The sequence below is a fragment of the Euprymna scolopes genome, chromosome 29 (genome assembly GCF_053919585.1).
Source record: "Euprymna scolopes isolate OS-2025 chromosome 29, ASM5391958v1, whole genome shotgun sequence".
NCBI lineage: Eukaryota > Metazoa > Mollusca > Cephalopoda > Sepiida > Sepiolidae > Euprymna > Euprymna scolopes.
In genome coordinates, this window is record NC_136510.1 from 64,757,323 (window position 1) to 64,779,114 (window position 21,792).

The window sequence follows — 21,792 nt, forward strand, 5'->3', positions numbered from 1 at the left end:
CATAGCAAATAGAGAGATTAATGAGTTGGTAATTAAGTTAAGAATCACTCACGTGCAGAAATGAATGTGTGGCTGGAGGCCAGTTAAGCTTCTTGCCATTTTATTTATTTGTTTCCCCACGATGTTGGGAAAATTAGCTCCCTCTAAAAAGTAGGAACTTTGGCAGTGTCTAAATGAATAGCAATTGTCTGATATGAAGGGTTTCCCCCACATTGATCAAGCCTAATTGACTTCAAAATGTTCTGGCCAGGAAAGCCAGGCGGATGCCTTTGCTTTGATTAGTTTCACTTTATTTATACGAGAAAGACAAATAAATACTCGAAACAAGGGATTTTTTAAAACTCGATCAAAATAAAGATAAAGACGATGTCCGTTTACAAATCAGAGATATTACGATTTAAGAAGTATAAGGAAATGTAATCGATGCAAGAAGCCTGATGCAAAAACACACCAATATTGCCTTTTATATATTAGACTAGCAGGGCTACCTGGCGTTGCTCAGAACCATATAAAAAATGAGAAAATTGAAGTTGATTTTGAATATATTTGTTATTCTTAGGATAGAGGAATATTTAATGTCTATGTATCATTTGCTATTTCAAGTAAAAGAATATTTTACCTACCATAGGACGGGTATTACAAATGTATAAAATAATTGTACCTTCCCTAGGATAGGTAATTTACAGCATGTATATGAAATAATTTTACCTTCACGAGGACAGGTAATGTACAACACATTTAAAATAAGTTTATCTACCCTCAAACGGGTAATTTAAATACATATATGAAACAATTTAACATACTCTTAACAGGTACTTTACAACATATATGAAATAATATCTCTTCCCACCAAGGCTACCATAATTTTAAGAAAATTAAAATAATTTTTAGAAGATGGATCATTAGGATTTCCAAATTAGTAAATAAATACATCGTCTTAGTTAATGATTAGGCAACCCTTGCTTCACTATAAATTTCAACATTACCGGGTTTCTTTCCTTCCTCACTATCAGCACTATAATTTTAAGAAAAATTATGTCATTTTTGGTAGATGTCTCAGCAGGATTTTCAAATTAATGCATAAATACATTGACAGAGTTAAGTGATTAGACAACCCTTGCTTCATTATCAAATTCTGCATTACTGTGTTTCATTTTTTTCCCCCATTATCGTCATCAAAATTTTTTGGAAAAAAGATATCGGTTTTACAGACAAATACACAAATATGTTCAGAAGCTTAGTGATTAAGCCACCCTTGCTTCACTACAAAATTCCACTGTGTTCTTTCCCTCCTAACTACAGACTCCATCATTTTAAGTGAAATGATATCATTTCTTGCACAAAACTCAGCAGGTTTTCCAAATAATTACATAAATGCATTGACACGGATGATGGTAAGGCTACTTTTACTTTACCACAATTTTCAATATTAATATAGTCCCCCCACCACCACCACCACCGACAACATATTAGTAAGAGAAACATTGTCATTTCCGGAGTATGATTCCACAGGTACTCCATATTTTTGGAATTGGACATTGTCGGAGATGCATTATGACCCCAAAATGGACATTACTCCATCCAGCCTCACCTCAAAAGTAAACGTTTGGTAATCCCAAGAGAACTCCACGTTTAAAATCAACATAATCATGCTTTTTTCTACTCATCACTACAACCATGACGTCATTCCCCAAAGGTAACATTGAAAATTCAGAAAAATATTGATCCCTTCTACAGAAACTGGCCTAGTTCACCTTCACAGAAGACCAACAATAAATATACATAAAATAAAGTAATTTTTAAAATCGTATACTCTTTCAGCCATTTCTGGAACTGATTTAATATCCCCCTCCCTCACAAAAATACTGTTAAATGTAGACATGAAATAAAGTAATTTTGACATTGAATACTGTTTCAGCCATTTACAGGACTGATTTTTTATTTAAAAAACCTCATTTAATCCTGGGCAACGTCAGGTCTTCTGCTAGTATATATTTCCATGCATCTCATTGCATCCCTGGCGACACCGAGTTTTCCACTAATACATATTACAACAGATCTGATTCAATCCCGAATGACGCCAGTGCCTCTACTAGTATATATTTCCACACATCTCATTCAATCCTGGGCGACACCGGGTCTTCTACTAATATGTATATCCACACATTTAAATCAATCCCAGGCGATGCCAGGCTTTCTGCTAGTATTTATTTCTAATAAACACCATTTAATCCCCGGTCACACCAGATCTTCTGCTAGTATATAGTTCCACAAATCTCATTTAATCTTGGGCAACACTGGGCCTTTTGCTAGTATATCTTTCCACACATCTCATCCAATCCTGGGTGATGCCAGGTGCTCTGCTCGTATATATTTCTACACATCTCATTCAATCCCAGGTGCTGCTGGGTCTTTCCACACGTCTCAGGTAATCTTGAGCGACACTGGGTATTCTGCTAGTATATAATTCCACCAATCTCATTTCCTGATGGGGCAACGCCGTGTATTCTACTAGTATATATTTCCACCTATCTCATCCAACCTTGGGCGATGCTGGGTATTCTGCTAGTATATATTTCCACATTTCTCATTCAATCTCGGGCGATGCCGAGTATTCTGCTAGTATATATTTCCACCTATCTCATCCACCCCCAGGTGATGTCGGGTATTTTGCTAGTATATATTTCCAGCAATGTCATTCAATCCCTGCAACGCCAGGTATTCTGCTAGTATATATTTCCAGCAACGTCATTCAAAACTGGGCAACACTGGGTAATCATCTAGTATATGTTTCCACCTATTTTATCCAAACACAGGCGATGCCGGGTATTCTTTTAGCATATATTTCCACCTATTTAATCCAATCCAGAGTGAGGCCGGGTATTCTGCTAGTATTAGCATTACAAGTTGATTTTTTCTTTTTAGATAATTGTTATTTTATCAAATTGCCTGAAAAGAGCTATGTAAAAAATGCTTAAAACCGTTTGAATTATGCAAATACCATCAGTAGTTCAAAAGTTATGAGAATTTTAAGTGCCAAAATTTATGCTTTACTGTGGACATTTTTCTTTAGAAAAAGTGGGCTTAATTACAGACATTTCAAGAAATTCGGTAATTTCGCCACCATTTATTTATTTTTCAAGCTATTCTCATGAAACTTGATACTCTTATGTAAAATTGTGCTCTTTCTGATTATGCAGTCAAATCTGATGTATCTCTTTACCATAAGCCATGAATTATAAATTAAGATGTACAAATTTCAATTGTTTTTAAACTGGCACATGGTATTATACACTGGATGTCTATTCATGAACAAAACTAAGTATTATAATGGTATTTAAATATAGCTTTATTGGGAGCAGGCATTTTCCTGCCTCCTCACCAAAGGAGAGCTTAATCTGGGGTGTAGCCATTGAATGCTTAAAGAGCATTCATGGCCGGTATTTACTACTTCCCTCAAAAAAAAAAAAAAAAAAAAAAAAAAAAAAAAAAAAAATTGAGTAGAATTAATCTCAGAAATAAATCAAAGAAAATTTTTCATATAGATTTTGGATTTCTGTAAAAGATGGAAATTGCCATTGTCGACCAGAACTTATACATTTTGGCACCAGTCTAATTTTCAGTTTGTAAATCGTCTCTATCTGGCTCAAAATATATCCCTATTTTCTGAGATGCAACCATAAATCATACTCAACATGAATCCTTGATGTAGCTTTTCACAGTACAAGGATACCAGGAATCCTGATAAGCAACAACTATATATTCACCAGTTGATGGTAATTTTTGTCATTTCTATTCTGTTGTTTTACTGAAAATTTAACGATGTAAACAAAGAAATAAAACAGTAATTTTTTTTACCTTGTTTCCACTTTAACATTTAAAATGATTACTTTTATAGGTTTTAGGGTATGCTGAAAACGAATATCACATTTAAATTTTCTGCAAATATGTAGTTTTTCGGATATTAAGCAATGTCATTTCTTATGTTTCCGCGGGTGGCCATCTTGGTACGCGCAAGCACACAAACGTAACCCCAAGAAACTATGTGCAAATGCACGTACTAAGATGGCCACCAGCGATAACATAAGAAATGACATTGTTTAATATCCGGAAAACATTTTATTTGCGGAAAATTTAAATGCGATATTCGTTTTCAGCATACCCGGAAACATTGAAAGGTAGTCATTTTAAAGAAAAATGTTAAGATGGAAACAAGGTAAAAATTTACAAAATGCATCATAATGAAATTTTTTATCGAACCACCTAATGATTATTTTTATTATTTTTATTTTTTTTTTTTAGATATCTTCAGTTAAAAAAAAAACGGTTTTGTTTTACCAATTCGAAAAAATGGTCTTGACAATGAGTTAAAAATAAATTCCAGTTTCACGATATATTTTATTTAATTGTTAGGTGAAAGTACGGAAAAGTTAACAAAACACTCTTCCTTCCCCATGTTAAGAATGTGTTTCTAAATAATAACATTATTATTTCAGCATGGTAGCATAAGTGCACAAGTGCCTTTTATTTGATATATATTTGTTTTTGTTTTTTTTTTGTGACCACTAAAAAAACACAATTCTACCTTAAGTACAAGTAAGAAGTTATAAATAGCATGATAACAGAAATGCATGTACTTCGTACATTTTGTTGTTTTTTTTTTTAATGCTTTTAGTACATACATGTGTACTAAAAGCATTAAAAACAACAAAGTAGTATTGTTTGGAAATCAAATTTGAAAAACTTGAAAATAATTTTTTTAATTGAAAAAACTCAGAATAAAAAAATGAAACTGATTTTTCTGCTTTCGTTTTGAAAGCAGAAAAAGTTTTTTTTGTTTTTTTTTTTATTAATAGCATACAAACGAAACTCGTTAATGTGCTGACTTTAGTCAGCTGAGCGCACAGCGAGCAATTTTTAACCGTTAAGTGAATTTTAATTTTTATAAAAGACTAGCTGGGGGTACCCGGCATTGCCCGGGTGTTTAGGTGTGTGTGCTCGGGTGGTGTGTGTGTGTGTGTGGGGGGGTAATTAAAACATAAGCATAAGCGAAGTAAATATTTTTAAATATTAAATAAAAATTAAATATTATATATAAAAAAAGTTAAAACTTTTAAAAAATCGAAAAAAAAAACACAAAAAAACTAACGTAAGGCAAACGAACGATGTTAAATGTAAAAATCGGAAAAACAAAAACAAAAAAAAACCCCAGAAAAACGAACGTTAAAACTGCTTTAAAAAATCTGAAAAATAAAAACCAAAACAAAAAAAAAACACGTGAAAAATGGCTTAAGTAAGCCTGTTTCAATATTAAAATTTTAAAAATCGGTGGGTACCTGGCGTTGCCCGGGTGTTTTTGGGTGTGTGTGGTTGGTCGGGGGTGGGGGGTATTAATGAAAACCTAAGAATAAGCGAAGTAAAAAAAAAAAACCCAGAAAAACGAACGTTACGTGAAAAATGGCTTAACTAACCCTGCTTCAATATTAAAATTTTAAAAATCGAAAAAAAAAAAAAAAGACATCTCACACCACGATTCGAACCCAAAACATTTAGATAATGATCCAGCGCTCTAACCAACTGAGCTAACACGACGTACATGAAATTAAGTCATTTTTTTTAATCTTTAAACTAAATAAGGTTACGACGTCGTATGACGCATGCATAGAAGCGACATCGTCATGAGAGGACGGTTTTTACTGACCCCCCCCCCGTAAAAAAGTGCTGATTTCAGGGTGAAAAAATCAACGTTTTTGGCCAATTTTTCGATATTTGTCGGGCGAAGGATGGGGCTTTCATATGAAACCAAATTTGTGAATTTTTGTTCTGTCTGTCGAGAGTTTTTAGAAGACATACAAACATACACACATTTTCGTTGTTATATATATAGACTAGCAGGGGGTACCCGGTGATGTCCGGGTGTTTTGAGGTGTGTGTGGTTTTGGGTAAATCAAACTAAACTAAAATAAAAATAAAAAGTTTTGGTAGGTGAGTATGAGGATCGAACCAGAACCCTTGAGGCAAAGTTGGAAATTAAAGTGTGAAAACAAAACTGTGAAGGTCAAATAGAAGTCACGAAGTTAACTTTTTCTGCGAGACAGCGTTTGGGTTTGTTTACCCAAATTTGACTGTTTCCCCCCCCCCCAACAGATGTTGGGGAGGGGGAAACCAGCTCCCAATTGTCCAGATTGAATAGTAATTGTCTGATATACAAGATTGATCAAAGCTAATTGCGTCTGGATGTTTCCCGGCAGGATGCCGAGAATGCTGTTAGCTTTGAATTAGTTTCGCTTTTTATACGAAAAAGCCGAATCAACACGTGAGAAGCCAAAATAGCAATAATTTTGTAAAAATCGACGTAAATAAATCCATACGCTATATGTGTTCTCAAATCCTAGACATTATTATCTACGGCCTATATAAATACTTCTAAGCGATCGTTACCCCCTCGGGACCGTGTGCGAGAAAAGCCTTTGCGAGACATACACGAAATGGTCACACACATTTTGCCTTTTATATATATAGACTAGCAGGGCTACCCGGCGTTGCTCGGGACCATATAAATAATGAAAAAACAAAAGCAGATATTGAACATATGTTTTATTCTTAGGGGAGAGGAATCTTTCATCTCAAGTTTTAGCGTTACAAACAAACATTTGTCTTTTATATATATAGATAATGACAGGTTTTTTGGGGGCCCCCCCTCGAAGATAACTGATCAGTTGACCAACTTCTAGTGGTCCGTTTGACGTGAAATTTCGATATTTGTCATCCGGGTGATGGGGCTTCGATATGATACCAAATTTGTCAAGTTTGGTTCCGTCTTTCAAAAGTTTTAGCGTTACAAACAAACATACATACATACACACAGACGTTTGGCTTTTATATATATAGAAGATAACATTTTAAAGAAATTTCCGCACAATTAATAATTATCAAATATTTACATATTATACATGAAAATAATTCTGTAACTATTATCTATATGTAAATAGATGATATATACCGATTTATCTTATCAATTTTGAAATATTCTTCGTCAACTTTGCTCGGTCATAACTTTGTAAAATTTCAGCAATATGCAATCAAATTTAACCCCACGCATATGTATCCAAACGTAATGTACGAAATGTAAACATTGAAAAAACAGTTTCCCTTTTTGCTGTCGTCATTTTTTACAATTTTTTTTCATTGGAATGCTTATTCTATTCTTCCATCAATGTAATTCTTTTAAAAATTGACCCCCCCCCCCAAGAAATATATGACTTGTTGAAGCACATTAGGTATGTAATATTGCCAATGTCCACGAAAATACAGCATACGCTTGTAATGCTACTAGTATATATTTAAACCTATCTCATCCAATCCCAGGCGATGCTGGGTATTCTGCTAGTATATATTTCAACCTATCATGAAATCCCGGATGACGTCAAGTATTTTGCTAGTATATATTTACACCTTTCTTATCGAATCCTGAGCAAAGCGTGGTATTCTGCTAGTATATAGTTTTACCTCTTTCATCCAATACCGGGCGATGCTGGGTACTCCATATTTCTAGCAATGTCATCTAATCTCGGGCAACAACGGGTATTTTGCTAGTATACATTTCCACCTATCTTATTCAATCCCGGGCAGGTCTGAGTATTCTGCTACCATATATTTTCAACCTATCTCATTCTATCCTGGGGGACGCTGGGTATATTTACACCTGTCTCATTAAATCCTGGGCAACGCCGGGTATTCTACTATTATATTTCATTCAATCCCGGGTGATGTCTGGTATTTTGCTAATATATATTTCCAGCAATGTCATTCAATCCCAGGCGACACGGAGTATTCTGCTAGCATATATTTTTACCTAACTTATTCAATCCCAGGCGATGCCTGATTCTGCTAGTATATATTTCCACCTATCTCATCCAACACTGGGCGACGCTGAGTATTCTGCTATTATATATTTTCACCTATCTCATTCAACTCCGGATGATGCCGAGTATTCTGCTAGTATATATTTTCCACCTATCGCTGGCAATGCTGGGTATTCTCTTTCTATATATTTTCTATCTATCTCATTCTATCCTGGGAAACATTGGGTATTCTGCTAGTATATATTGCCAGCAACGTAATTCAATACTGGGCAATGCTGGGTACTCTACTAGTATATATTTCCAGCAATCTTATTCAATCTTGGGTGATACCAGGTATTCTGCTAGTATATATTTCTATTCATCTTATTCAATTCAGGGTCATAATTTATTGATATGTTACTAATATTTGACATTCATTTTCCATAATTTTAACCCACATTTTCACCTCGCCATTACTCAAATAATAACTTTGATATATGGGAGGATTATTTCATTACAAACATCAATCCATTAACTCACATTCCATCATTTTTCATAATTTTTTAATACATTACAAATTTTGACAATCATTTTTCATAATTTTAACTCACATTATCGCCCACACCCTTACTCAAATAATAACTTATAAAATATTTACACGTCTATTTAATCCCAGGCAGCGTCAGGTATTCTACAAGTATATATTTCGACCTATCTCATTCAATCACGGCAACGCCAGGTATTCTGCTAGTATATATTTCCAGCCATCTCATTCAATCCCAGGCGACACCGGGTAATCTGCTAGTATATATTTCCATCAATCTCATTCAATTCCGGGTGACGCCGGGTATTCTACTTGTATATATTTCCACAACACCAGACATTCTGCTAGTATATATTTCCACCAATGTTATTAAATCCAGGGCGATGCTGGGTATTCTGTTAGTATATATTTGCAGCAATGTTATTCAATTGTGGGCGTTGCCGGGTATTCTGCTAGCATATATTTGCACGTCTTATTCAATCCCAGGCGACGCCGGGTATTCTGCTAGTATATATTTCCACCTATCTCATTCAATCCCAAGCGATGCTAGGTATTCTGCTAGTATATATGTCCATCAATCTCATTCAATCCCGGACGCCGCCGAGTATTCTGCTGGTATATATTTCCACCTCTCTTATTCAATTTCCGGGACTGACTTCATATCCCCACCCCACTGTTAAAAATATACATGAAATAAAGTGATGTTTAAATCGTAAACTGGTTTAGCAAGTTTTCAATATTAATACATAAAAACCTTAACACGGTTAGGGATTAGGCAACCATTACTTCAACATGAATTTCAGTCATTCAATTTCAATTCAAAACTAAATTCAAATTTAATTCAATTCCAAATTAAAATCCATTTTAATTTTTTTCAAAAACATAATAGAATTAATGTTAAAATGTTGTGAAATATTAATGATCCATGTGATTTTTGGAATCTGACATCTTATATCAATGTAGTACATCATAAATATATTAGATGCATCTTTTTTAATAGATGATAATGACGTCATCACCAGAAGTAAACATGTCAGTAGAGGGCGGCAGTACTAGGGGTCTATCTTCAAAAACCATTTGCACCTAGCTTAATCTCTTCATTAGGATGATAATAGATAGAGAAAAAAAGAATTTTTGAAAAAAAGTCATTTTTGGCATGTGTGTGTGTGTGGGGGGGGGGACTTTTTTTACGATATTGCCCCCCTCCGGGGGCCCAAAATCACCATTTGCAGCAAAAAATTTACATTATGCAAAATTGCATGCACCTAAACGTCCTAAATGGATACAAATTGGTATAGATAGTTGAGACTGATGATTTCTAGCCATTTTTGAGGCATTTTTGGGTTTATAGGATGAAAAGAAGGGCCAAAATGAGCCGAAATTTGCTCAAAATTACCCGAAATCTTAAAAAATCAGCTATTTGGCTACTATGCTACTCCTAAAACGTCCGAAATGACTATGAATGGACTTAGTTGGCTAAAACTTACATTACCCCATAATTTCTAGCCATTTTTGAGGCATTTTTGGGTTCCTAGGATAAAAAGAAGGTCCAAAATGAGCCGAAATTTGCCCAAAATTACCCGAAACTTAAAAAATCGGCTATTTGGCTACTATGTTACTCCTAAAACATTCCAAATGACTATGAGTGGACTTAGTTGACTAGAACACACTGCAATGGCAATGGCTTCTTGATAACAACACTGCAATGGCTTCATAATAACACTGCAATAGATTCTTATTCTATTCAACAGAAATTCATTTCTGCTGGGTCCTTCATTTCTCTTAGTGTCCTCCCCCACCCCAAAACTGTGAAAGGAATTAGTTCCATTTCACATAAAAGGGAAATCCCCCAAAGAACAGTTAATAAACCATGCAATGCAATGTTCACTTAATCCCCTAAGGGAAATTCCCAGAGAGACAAATAATAATTATGCACACAAAAACATTGAGGTGAAAAATTTGTTTCGAATAAGTGGCTTATTAAAGGCAGGGGATTGTATGTTGTTATGTCACATATACCTACATTGCTTAGTCAGTTTCTGTGAATGGTTTTTAAGCCTGTTGATAGAATTTATGTCCCTGGTGGGGGGATGAAATTTTTGGAAGGCTGGGTGGGAGCTTTTTTGGGCAGGATCTGAAAAATTGTGAAAAACCTGTGGGGGACCTAACCCCCTAGGACACTGTGTTTCTACTGGGGTCTTCATTTATGCAGGGATGCCAATCGACTTATGGGTAGAAATTATGGGGTAATGTAAATTTTAGCCAACTAAGTCCACTCATAGTCATTTGGAATGTTTTAGGAGTAACATAGTAGCCAAATAGCCGATTTTTTAAGTTTCGGGTAATTTTGGGCAAATTTCGGCTCATTTTGGACCTTCTTTTTATCCTAGGAACCCAAAGATGCCTCAAAATGGCTAGAAATTATGGGGTAATGTAAGTTTTAGCCAACTAAGTCCATTCATAGTCATTTCGGACGTTTTTGGAGTAACATAGTAGCCAAATAGCTGATTTTTTAAGATTTCGGGTAATTTTGGGCAAATTTCGGCTCATTTTGGCCCTTCTTTTCATCCTATAAACCCAAAAATGCCTCAAAAATGGCTAGAAATCATCAGTCTCAACTATCTATACCAATTTGTATCCATTTAGGACGTTTCGGTGCATGCAATTTTGCATAATGTAAATTTTTTGCTGCAAATGGTGATTTTGGGCCCCCGGGGGGGGGGACTATCGTAAAAAAAGTCCCCCCCCCCACACACATGCCAAAAATGACTTTTTTTCAAAAATTCTTTTTTTCTCTATTATCATCCTAATGAAGAGATTAAGCTAGGTGCAAATGGTTTTTGAAGATAGACCCCTAGTACTGCCGCCCTCTAATGTCAGACTATCATTCCCCCTACTCGAAAAGGAGGAGATTATGCCTAGGAGGATTTTATCATTGAACAATCACTAATCCATTTACTCACACTTACCATAATATTAAAATCTTTAGAGAAACAAACGTTGATTAGCTCATATGAGAATTACATAGAATTAACGTTAAAATGTTGTCAAATTATACCCCCCCCCCCTGCAGAAAACCAGGTAACTCACCCAGTTAGATTTAACTGTTTTGGCCAATTTTTCAATATTCATCCAAGATTTTGAACTTTAAAATGATACCAAATTTGTCAATGTTCGTTGCACCTGTCAAAAGTTTTTGGCGAACATACAAACATACATTTAAACAGGCAGGTGAGATTTATGTAATAGATGAGAATGACGTCATAGAATAATTTTTTTTTCCTTTTGAATAATTTTCTGAGTTTTCTCATTTTACAAAATATTATCTCTTTTTCTTTCACAACTTTCTTTCGTTGCTGACGAGTATCAAACATTGTGGTGCTTCATCACAGCCAGCAGCTCTACTCTTGGATTTAAACTACTCATCAGGAGAACATCGTACAAGCCCATTTTAATTTTGTTCACGAACATACATTATCGTACCATCTACTCTGTGTTTAAATCATTTTGCACCCTTCCCTCCAAGGCATGTTATCTGCGCAATCGACCATGGTTTCCAGATTAATTGCAAAACTGAAAAAAGAAATCCGCTCACTTATTTAAAAAAGTTAACATGTTTCTTTGTTTAATTTTAGATCATAAAGTTAAAATATGACTTTAAAAAAAACTTGAAAATATTTTATCTCTCAGCATATTTGAAATGTCAGGAGTGTAGTGTCAATCCATATGTGATTTTCTGGAAGGTTTATGTATCGAAATAAAATCACTTTGAATTTTTGGGTTTGTATTACTGTACACATAGATTAAAATAAGTTGTCAAATAACAAATAAATATTATCAAAGGCAAGGTAAGTTACTTTTCTACCAAACTGGATATATTGTTTGTGTTTTTATTCAATGTAACATGTTTATTCAGCTCGAAAAACATGCATACCGATGTATTGGAAAATTCAAAATGGCGCCCGACTCTCTCTCTTTAACACGGTAAGTTTGGGAAAATGTGTTATAAATAATAAACTAGACAAAATACTATTAAAACCCACCGAATATATGTCAACCTATGTCATGGTAACATATATTGAGTGAGTTTCTAACAGTATTTTGTCTAGTTTATTATTTATAACACCTTTTCCCGAACTTACCGTGTTAAAGAGAGAGTCGGGCGCCATTTTGAATTTTCCAATACATCGGTAAACACTGTATGCTTTTCAAGCTGAATAAACATGTTACATTGAATAAAAACACGAAAATTATATCCAGTTAGGTAGAAAAGTAACTTATCTTGCCTTTGATAACATTTATTTGTTATAGATTTTTTTTTTGACAACTTTTTTGAATCTATGTGTACAGTAATACAAACCCGAATTTTTTTTTCATATTTTTATCTGCTGATGTGTGAACTAGTTTTCTAAAATTTTGTATTGGTTATTTTCAAGTTGTTTTCATACAAAAATTCTTCATGTTAAATGTTCGTTTTGCAAAAGAAAATCTGTTGCTCAATTGACCAACTTTGCAATGAAAATCAATCATTATAAATGTTGGATCGATTTTGGGATTTTCATTTATAATCAATTGTATTTCTTAAAATGTCAAGTGTGCAACCATTGAGAAATAATGAAAAAATAAATTGATCAGCCATAGTTGAGGACGACCTGAAGGTTCCCTATTCATTAGCTACTACATTGAATTGTGCCACTTATCCATGATCTCAGCTTATAAATTTTTTAGTTTTTGGTATGATTTGACTGAAGATTGAAACCTGGTCCATTAGCAAGGACTAAGCATAAAGATTTTTTTGAGTTCATTTGATATTTCATTTATGAAAATAGTGTCATGGCTTGAAAAGATTTCATACAATTAATTTACATTCTATTTTTTTCTTTTTTGAACTTGAGTTTCATGGTCAAATAGTAGATATAAAAAATTTTATGTTGTCTTATTTTCATCATGCACCATCATGGATATGGTGATGCATATATATCCGAGCATTGGTCAAACTTGGCTTTTGCAGCTAAAGCAATTTGCCATTTTATCTCCTGAGGATAGCAAAGATCGATCGTTTCTGTAAAAGCCACTCTTCATCTCTTCCTCTCATTGTATCAACATTTAAAGATGCAAGTTCAAACATATTCTATGGGATTATATCTTGAGACTACATCTATTTACCTGTTAACTGTCCTGTAACTGGTTGATTGCTTGTATCATTTTTATATGGATCATACTTTTACGGTTTAATTACCTTCCTATCAATTATCCTAGTTATAAGTGATGAGCCTAGCCGTTTCTGTTCCACAGACAAAACCTACCAAGTACTTTCATGAGGTTTACCAAGTATAGAACTTTAGGCCACACATAAAAAAAAGATTTGGAGTCGGCATAGGGACAAGGCATGATCACCTATTCTGATATTCTCAGGATATAACTGGTCAGTCTTGTACATTCAGTTCCAAGCCGTCCATATAGCAGTTTCACAACTTTGTCATCCCAGTCCTTTCTGATTGAATCAGCTTAATTACTCCTCATACCATACAAAGCCACATGCACACTGGAAAGTGCCCAACACGTCTTCCACACAAGAAGAATATGATTTGTGTGACGATATTGGGACTACATTTCTTTGCTTCCAGTGCAAGACATTGTATTCCCTCAAGACCATCAATTTCAGTACACAAGGCCCTAACTGTTCCAGATCTTTACATTCCAGCTCAAACTGAGTCATGAGAAGTGTGCACAACATCTTCATTGACAAAGATATTGTGAATGTAAGTTGATGCATGGTCCATAACTTTCTCCTCCAGCAGCAGCCTGCTAACGATGGCTTTTATAGAGAACTACGTTCAGTCCAAACCCCAGATATTTTCCCATCTATTTTAACAATTTGGTATGACCACAGTGTCTCGTTCGTTTGAGAACAAGTAAAGACCCTTTTTGGCACCATTCGTTCATCATAGCAGTGCAAATATCTGTATTTGAGTCTACGTGATGATTAAGTTTACAATGATCAATCACTTGCCGCATTTTTGTTTTATTTTGCTGTATCATAACCATCATTGGAATGAAACCCTTGTGAGATTTGAATCTTTCTTTCAGATATAGCATGTACTCCTTGCCCAGAGTTCCTGATTATATTCTTATCAAATTTCTGCAGTCACTCAATATTTAGACACTCTACTGTGCAGGCCCTCAGGTGAGCATTCATCTGCCCATTTCCACACCATAATCCGTGCTCCTCTCCAATAACCGAAGGTAGTGGTAAAATCAGGTTCACTTGATGGAGATATCTGCACACGTGGGGACTTTCCTGTCACTTAACTGAACCGCTTCTGTAGGCATAACAGTGATGCCTTCCAATGTCTTTATCGCATCAATCCCCAACAGATCAAGCTTTAGTTTATTACGCACTGCAAGAACATGATAGAGTTAATTTCGCCTGTGGAAATGACTAATCCAATGCCACAGCATGCCTCCAATACTCACAATGCATACCTTTGCTGTCTTTCAGGATTGCCATTGACTTGCATCTACTATTGTATGTGACCAGGCCATATCAAATAATGCTGCATTGCATGCCTCATCGCCTGGCTTATTTCCCAAACATTTCTGGGCCGCATTGGTAGCGATGTGTTCCACGTCTTTGTCAGTCTTTTGTTATGCGATCTTTGCCAACGTATCTGTAGCAGATTACACTGCTGCCAGGGTTGCTTTTGGTAGGAACTTCAGATTTACAGTGAGGTGGATGCACAGCTGAGACCACATAGTGGTTTGATCCCTAGTTGATGTCAGTCCTTTTGCTCTTAGGTCTCCCATGGTCAGTTTTAATTTTTGTGTCTTGGAGTCAAATGGAGATGACACCAGGGAACCTCCTAACAAACACCATTTTAGTAAGCCATTCCCACCAAACTCCCTTGGACCTAGGCAATCAATGGGGTAATCTGATGTTGTCAAGGTCCACCTGCTTGCCAGCCTATCTAACATTTACTATAAACTGTGAAAGCGTCATGTGTGACCAAGCATCTATCTTCTCTGCATCCAGTTGGTCATTCATTTATCTCCAAGTAGAGGGACAATGCATCCTCCTCCAGATAAAATAAGAGCTTGCCACCACATTACACACCTGACGTCTCACTATTAACCTGCTACAAAACTGTCTCCCTTGTTTATGTTCACCGTCATCATAATAATCGTCTCAATATTTTGAAAGATGTAATTTACATCACTGGAGGTATTTAGGTAATTTCTATTTCAGCCATCAAAATTATTTTGAGCATACATTTAAGCTGAATTATTTTGTTCTTTTCACTAACGACAAACCTTCGTTTTTCCCATAAGCAGCAGCAGTCCTATTTTCTTTTTCCATGCACAAACGACATGGCATCCAAAAACAGTGTTGAGCAAAAAATCCATTTCACTTTATTCTTCCATTTCAGATTCCTGATTAAATTTGGATAATCATTCTTGTATTGTATCGAAATGCTTCACATTTTGCATGTGTTAACCATGGTTGCTTACTTCTCCATCTTTCTGCATCATTAGGACAGATATGAAGATGAAAAATTTAAATAAAATCATGATTCTCACAAATTTTGAAGGTTTATTTTAACAAAAAGCTGCAACTCTTTGAAGATGAATTAGTTTAAAAAAGAAACAAGCAAAAGACAACGGTAAAACTTATTTATTATTTCAGAAAATGTTATCGAGAGACTGAATGACCGACAGTGATTGAAACAATCATGTTGAAAGGAGTACATTTGCAGTTATTTCTAATTGGAAATTAGAATAAAACTAGTGTCACCGCACCCTTCCTTTAATGTTTTTTTATTTCCATGTGTAAATTACAATTATCAACATTGTTCAGCAGTAGAAATACTTATATAAATTGTTACGAAACATGTTTAAGGCATTTTGGTGGGTTTTTTTATAATTAGATTACAATAAAACAAAAAGTGAGAATTTAAAGAAGGAAATAAAATTTGTCTTTTTACGTTTGGGGCAACAAAAACACCCCTTCCCCCGAAATAATTTTATAACGGGTAGTTATTGAAACTATTTATGTTTAGGCTAAATGAATTTCATTTTGTTAACATTGTTGCTAGCAGATTATTAATATCAGGATGTCATTATTACAAGGCCACACTTTGTTTTACAAAGGAGTCACCACTTATCAAGGCCTGGTGGCCACTCGAGGATAAGGGTTAAATGATTCTGCATAAGTGAGAATTTTTAGGTTCAAAAACCTAAAGAAATCAATTTGAACACAATTTTTACCATTTGAAATATATTCATAACTAAAAATAATAAAAGATAAAAATATAAGCATAGATATTATCTATATTTATAAATAGTTATTGACATTTTTTTAATGATACAACAAATTTTAGGTATGTGATTTTTTTCCAACATAAAATGCCAAAATTCAAGGTTTTAAATAAACTAAAGAACGTTTTATTAAATATACAAATTAGAATTCAGTTTGTGTGGGTTTTATTGAAACATTTCAAATAAAATTTATTGTCAATTAAACAAATAAATCTTTCATTATAATTGTGCAGATAAAAAAAATCATAAAATTACTATTTAAAAAAATGGGGTAAAACAATACAATTCATCTAAAAAAAAATTCAAATTTTGGTATTACTTTTAATTCAATTTCATACTTTTCCTGATAAATCTAATTTTTACAACTTTACTTTCTGAAAATTGTAGTGACTTTTTTTTTAATTAGAACTCAGTATACAATTAGTTGACAAAAACAGGACACAAACACTAAGAATATTAGCCAACCAGCAGAAAAATAGGAATGATTGTTCATTCTAATTTAACCATTTTTCATGTTTTTTCCATGGAAGAGTTTAATAAATTTAGAATTTAAGACATAAAGAAAGACAAACTTTTTTATCAAAACTGGTATTATATATTAAAAAAATAACAAATTTTTAAAAGCATTTTCTGCTTTAATAAAAAAAATCCAATGTATTATTTTTTATGTTAGCATATTGTAAAAAAGGAAAAAAAAATTTTCAAAATTAATTAAACAGATTTATCATTCAAATCTAAATTTAAATAAAAGAGCTAAAAATACTCTCATCTATTTAAAAATATGTATTTTCACATAAATTGAAGTCATTTACAATTTTCTTTACTCAAAGTGATTACAAGGTAATGAAAAATTATTTGAAAATTAATGTTTCATTATCAAATACAAAGGAATAAGATTTTGAATTGAGACACTTTTTAAAAACAACAAAATAGAACCCAAATTGAACATTTATCCCAAATTTTGCAGAAGATTGATTTTAACTTTAAAAGATTTCATAAAAATTTTCTTTGTGAATAGAAAAAAAAAATTATGGATATTAAAAAAAAAAAAACAAATATTTAAGAAAAATTATTTTTTCAAATGAAATTTACATTTGAAATTCAAGCATTTATGTAAAACTGGACCACTGACCGCTGAATAATTCCGAAATTTTTTTTATCCATTTTAGAAAAATAATTGAAACCATGAAATATATACTTCATAAGAAAAGGTTGCTTTTGTTGAAGTTTTGTCCTCAGGACTTCTTTTAACAGAATTTTATAAAATTTTCGGTAGCAAAATGAAGAAAAAAAAAATGTTTTATTTTGTTTTGTATCTCCTTTGAGTTTTACATGCTAATTATAAAATGATTTCATTAAAATGTTATCAAAATCATTTTAGATTTATACTGGAAAATCAAAGAAGAATAAATCCCTGAATGTTACATTTTTAAGGCCATTGGATTATCACAGACAGCTTGAAGAGAGGAATAAAGTTGATTGTTAAAAAAGAAAAGATTTTTAATATGTCAAGCCATTTCAGGAACAGGGGTATCATATTCAATATTTACAGGAGGAGATGTAGATTCCACAACTGGTTCCTCTTCGAGTTTTTCATATTTCTGAAAAATCAAAATGGAAATATTTTAGAATGATCAAACTTAAGATAATTGTATAAGAAACATAAAAATGTTTGCAATTGTTTAAGTTGTGCAAGCACATCTTTTAGCGGATTGATTTTATTGCATTAGTAAAGAAAGGCCAGAGAATTATATAATAATGCGAGTGGCAGGACAAAAAAATCTACGTTTCATGGTAAAAATGGAATAAGAAACAAAGTGTTCAGATACTACACTTCATCTTTTCTCTCTTCGGCCATAAATCCTTCTAGACTTGGGCAATTTTTATTTTTATGATAATCTTGAATACTTCTTTTTTGGAGAGCTGGATTTTCCTCACCTTAAAAAAACAGCTTTGTGTTTAACTGCTCGCGTGAGGAAGCAAGTAAGAGGGGAACAGGTTTCTGTTAGTTTTGTGTATTCGACAATTTATTGAAAAACAGAAAATTTAAAAAAATAATTCTTAAAAATTAACTTTATCCGTTTATTTCATAATGGGATGTTCATTTTAAATTAATCGTTATGGGAATGAATTTTGATTTTAAATTAATTGTAACAGAGAAAAAACAAGCAAATAAAAATTAGCTTAGAAATAATTATCAATCATGTAAATGTTAGTTGATGAATAAAATAAAAAATATGAAAAGTTTGAAACTTTGTCAGAATAGTATGCAGTTTTTGTAGCTGAATCATGTGTAAAAGATTAATTCTAAATATCAGATCAAATTAGTTGACTTGCACTGGAATTCAAGGTGATTAAAGGTTCTATCTATGATAAATAATTGTAGGAAACTATTTTTATGACCAACTAGAATGCAAGTCAGGTTAGAATCATCAATATCAATGCTAGTCAATCTATGTGGGGGGAAAAAAAAAAGAACTGTGTTCTTTAATATGACGTTTTTATTTACACCAAAATAATGCTCTAGATGGATGATTTTCGATGAATAATAACTAGTGTGGGAAACAATAGTAGGCAGTTTGGGTGGAGAGAGAAGAAAGAAAAAAGTGGTAGTAGGCAGGTAGGCTCAAACCCGTAACGCGGAGAAAAAAAAAAAAAAAAACAAGAAAAAAAAAACGTGAAGTATTTGCCAATGTCGCCATCGTCTGACCAGAAGTTTGGAACGTTGAAATTAAGGGACGTCAATCCAACCGATACAATGATTTGCAAAAATGGCGACGCAAAAAAAAAAAGAAAGACCTCTCCTTGTAGAAAACTGGCCAGTTGATGGATGGTAAAGGAATTAATGTTTTTGGCCAATTTTTTGATATTTGTTGTCTGAAGGGCCGAGCTTCAAAACGATACCAATCTCATGAGGATGTGCCGCCTCTGTCAAAAGTTTTTGGGCAATATATAAACAAACACACATACACACTGTCTTTTCTATATTAGATAAAACACAGGTATGCTTATGAAAAATCATGGATGATTGATAGTAATATGGTCAGCTAAACATGCAAAACATGCAAAATACATGTGAATAATTGTTTCAAATCTTCTGATGCTAAATGAGTCATAACAGCAATGATATAAACTTTAAAAATCCACTAAGTGATATTATTTAGCATCAAAAATGACCCAATCTTTTATGCCATACATAGGAAAGCTATTCACAAGGTCTTACATGTTTATTTGGATCAACAAAACTGGTAAGAATGATCAGTTGTTTATCTGAAGCTACATTATTTTGTAGGCAAGTATATTCAAAGTACTGGTTATCTTCACGCAAGCCAATGATTTGTCTGAAATTTGCTAGTAAACAAATTTTTTAAGTTATCGTCAAAAGCCGACTCATCTAGAGAAAATTCTTTTCAAAATAACAAAAAAAATAATTAACTGTTATAAACAAAGATGATGTTAACGTCATGTGGTGTTAAAATGGATTTAAAAATAGATTTAAATAAAGGGTTGTCATTTTGTATGGCATAGAAATACTGTTGGTCCATGCAGTTTTAGGTGGTATCGGACATAAAGAATTAATTTTTACCATTTTGATGATAACGGTTCTGAGAATGAGGAGCAAAGTGAAGATAAAAAGGAAAGCTCCAAAAGCTATCAAGCCATATTGAATGCCAAACAAGGTTTGGAGTGGCTGCTGAACTTCTTTGGAAAATTTATTGGCGGTTTCTTCAGTCAAATGAGCATTCTGTATATCAAAAAGAAAAATAGTTTAAGAATTGCAGAAAAAAAAACATCTCTAAGTTTGATATGCATTTTTCAATATGAAAAGACACTTTGTCAACTTGCTAAAAATAGTTTATCAAAAATCCAATGAATGTAATTGATTAACTAATTCTAAAAAACTGACAAAAGCAAAAACCATTTCTTTTGTATGAAACGTCATTTTGTTAGAATGTAAATAAATGTTAGCAATAATGATTGCAGATGATTTAGATTAATCTTTTTTTGTGAAAAAATTAATGAAAATCCAATTCAAACAAAAAGTAATCTTCTGAAAGTTGTTAATATTAGCATAACATGAAATGCAAAAAGCTTAAGAAAATAAGATTTGATTTTCATCTTTTTTAAAAACATGAACAGCTTTGTTTTGTTTTGTATTTATGTTAAACTTGCGAGAGTACCTGGCGTTGCCCGGGCGTGTTGAGGTGGTGTGTAGTAAGGACCCCCCCCCCCCAAAAAAAAGTGGTAATAGCACCTGTTGGGGGGCGCGAAGGTGGGGATCAAAACAACAGTAGGCAGTTTGGATAGAGAGAGGTGTTAAAGAAAAAAAAATGTGTTAGTAGGCTCGAAACCATAATGAGGAGAAAAAGGTTAGAAAAAAAAAAAAAAAAAAAAAAACATAACATCATCTTAGCCGATGCCTCCATGGCAAAACCAGAAGTCGCTGTGCGAGCCTTTTCTAGTCTCACACAAAAACACGCGTTCACATTTCAAGCTACATTACTTGTCATATACGCGCGCACGTCCACATATTCACATTCACATGTATACACACACACACGCTAACATGCGCACACGTATGCACACATGGACAACGTCACTTCCCTTTCAAAGGAAATCCACACATGCGCAAAAGACCACCGGAAACAAATATAAAAGCAATAAGCTGCTTCCTCCTTTTCGGACTTAGCTCTCGAGCTGAGCGGTCGTCGGACCATTCGTCCCCCTTTCGGGGTGCCCGCGCGCATCACGTCCCCTGCTACTATGTATGGGGCATGAGCTAACAGACAGTATGTACACTTTATACGTTTTCTATCTCCATGGCCTGGATTGATTTTTTCTCATTCTCTCTCTATACCACAATAGACTTTCCCCCTCACCAGCTAACTGCGAGAGATGCACACCAAACTGGATTGACTTTCTCTCTTTCTCTCTCTATGACAATAGACTTTACTTCTCACCAGTAAACAGCGAGAGACGAACGCAGACATGAACACGTGTTGTACCCTTTTCTTTCACTTGTTTCTTCACAAAATAAATTCTAGTTCGTTTAATTCAAGAAAACGCGTTGTTCGTTCCTTCCTCAAA

The 21,792-nt window shown here is 33.7% G+C and overlaps 2 protein-coding genes across 4 annotated transcripts in view; one reads left to right on the forward strand and one right to left on the reverse strand.

Moving 5' to 3' along the window:
* Window positions 1–565: 565 nt before the first annotated feature.
* LOC145252669 (uncharacterized) overlaps window positions 566–21,792 on the forward strand; it is a 151,321-nt gene continuing 130,094 nt past the window's right edge. Inside the window, exon 1 of the mRNA XM_080112453.1 lies at window positions 566–3,776. The gene's annotated coding sequence lies outside the window, so the exon portion shown is untranslated. The remainder of the gene's footprint in view (window positions 3,777–21,792) is intronic.
* LOC145252672 (lysosome membrane protein 2-like) overlaps window positions 16,046–21,792 on the reverse strand; it is a 160,772-nt gene continuing 155,025 nt past the window's right edge. For all 3 annotated transcript variants that reach the window (XM_080112461.1, XM_080112462.1, XM_080112460.1), the window contains exons 13-14: window positions 20,291–20,449; window positions 16,046–18,305 (exon numbers count right to left, since the gene is read on the reverse strand). In XM_080112461.1, the coding sequence (XP_079968587.1) occupies window positions 18,213–18,305; window positions 20,291–20,449 (252 nt within the window). In that variant the 3' untranslated portion in view covers window positions 16,046–18,212. The remainder of the gene's footprint in view (window positions 18,306–20,290; window positions 20,450–21,792) is intronic.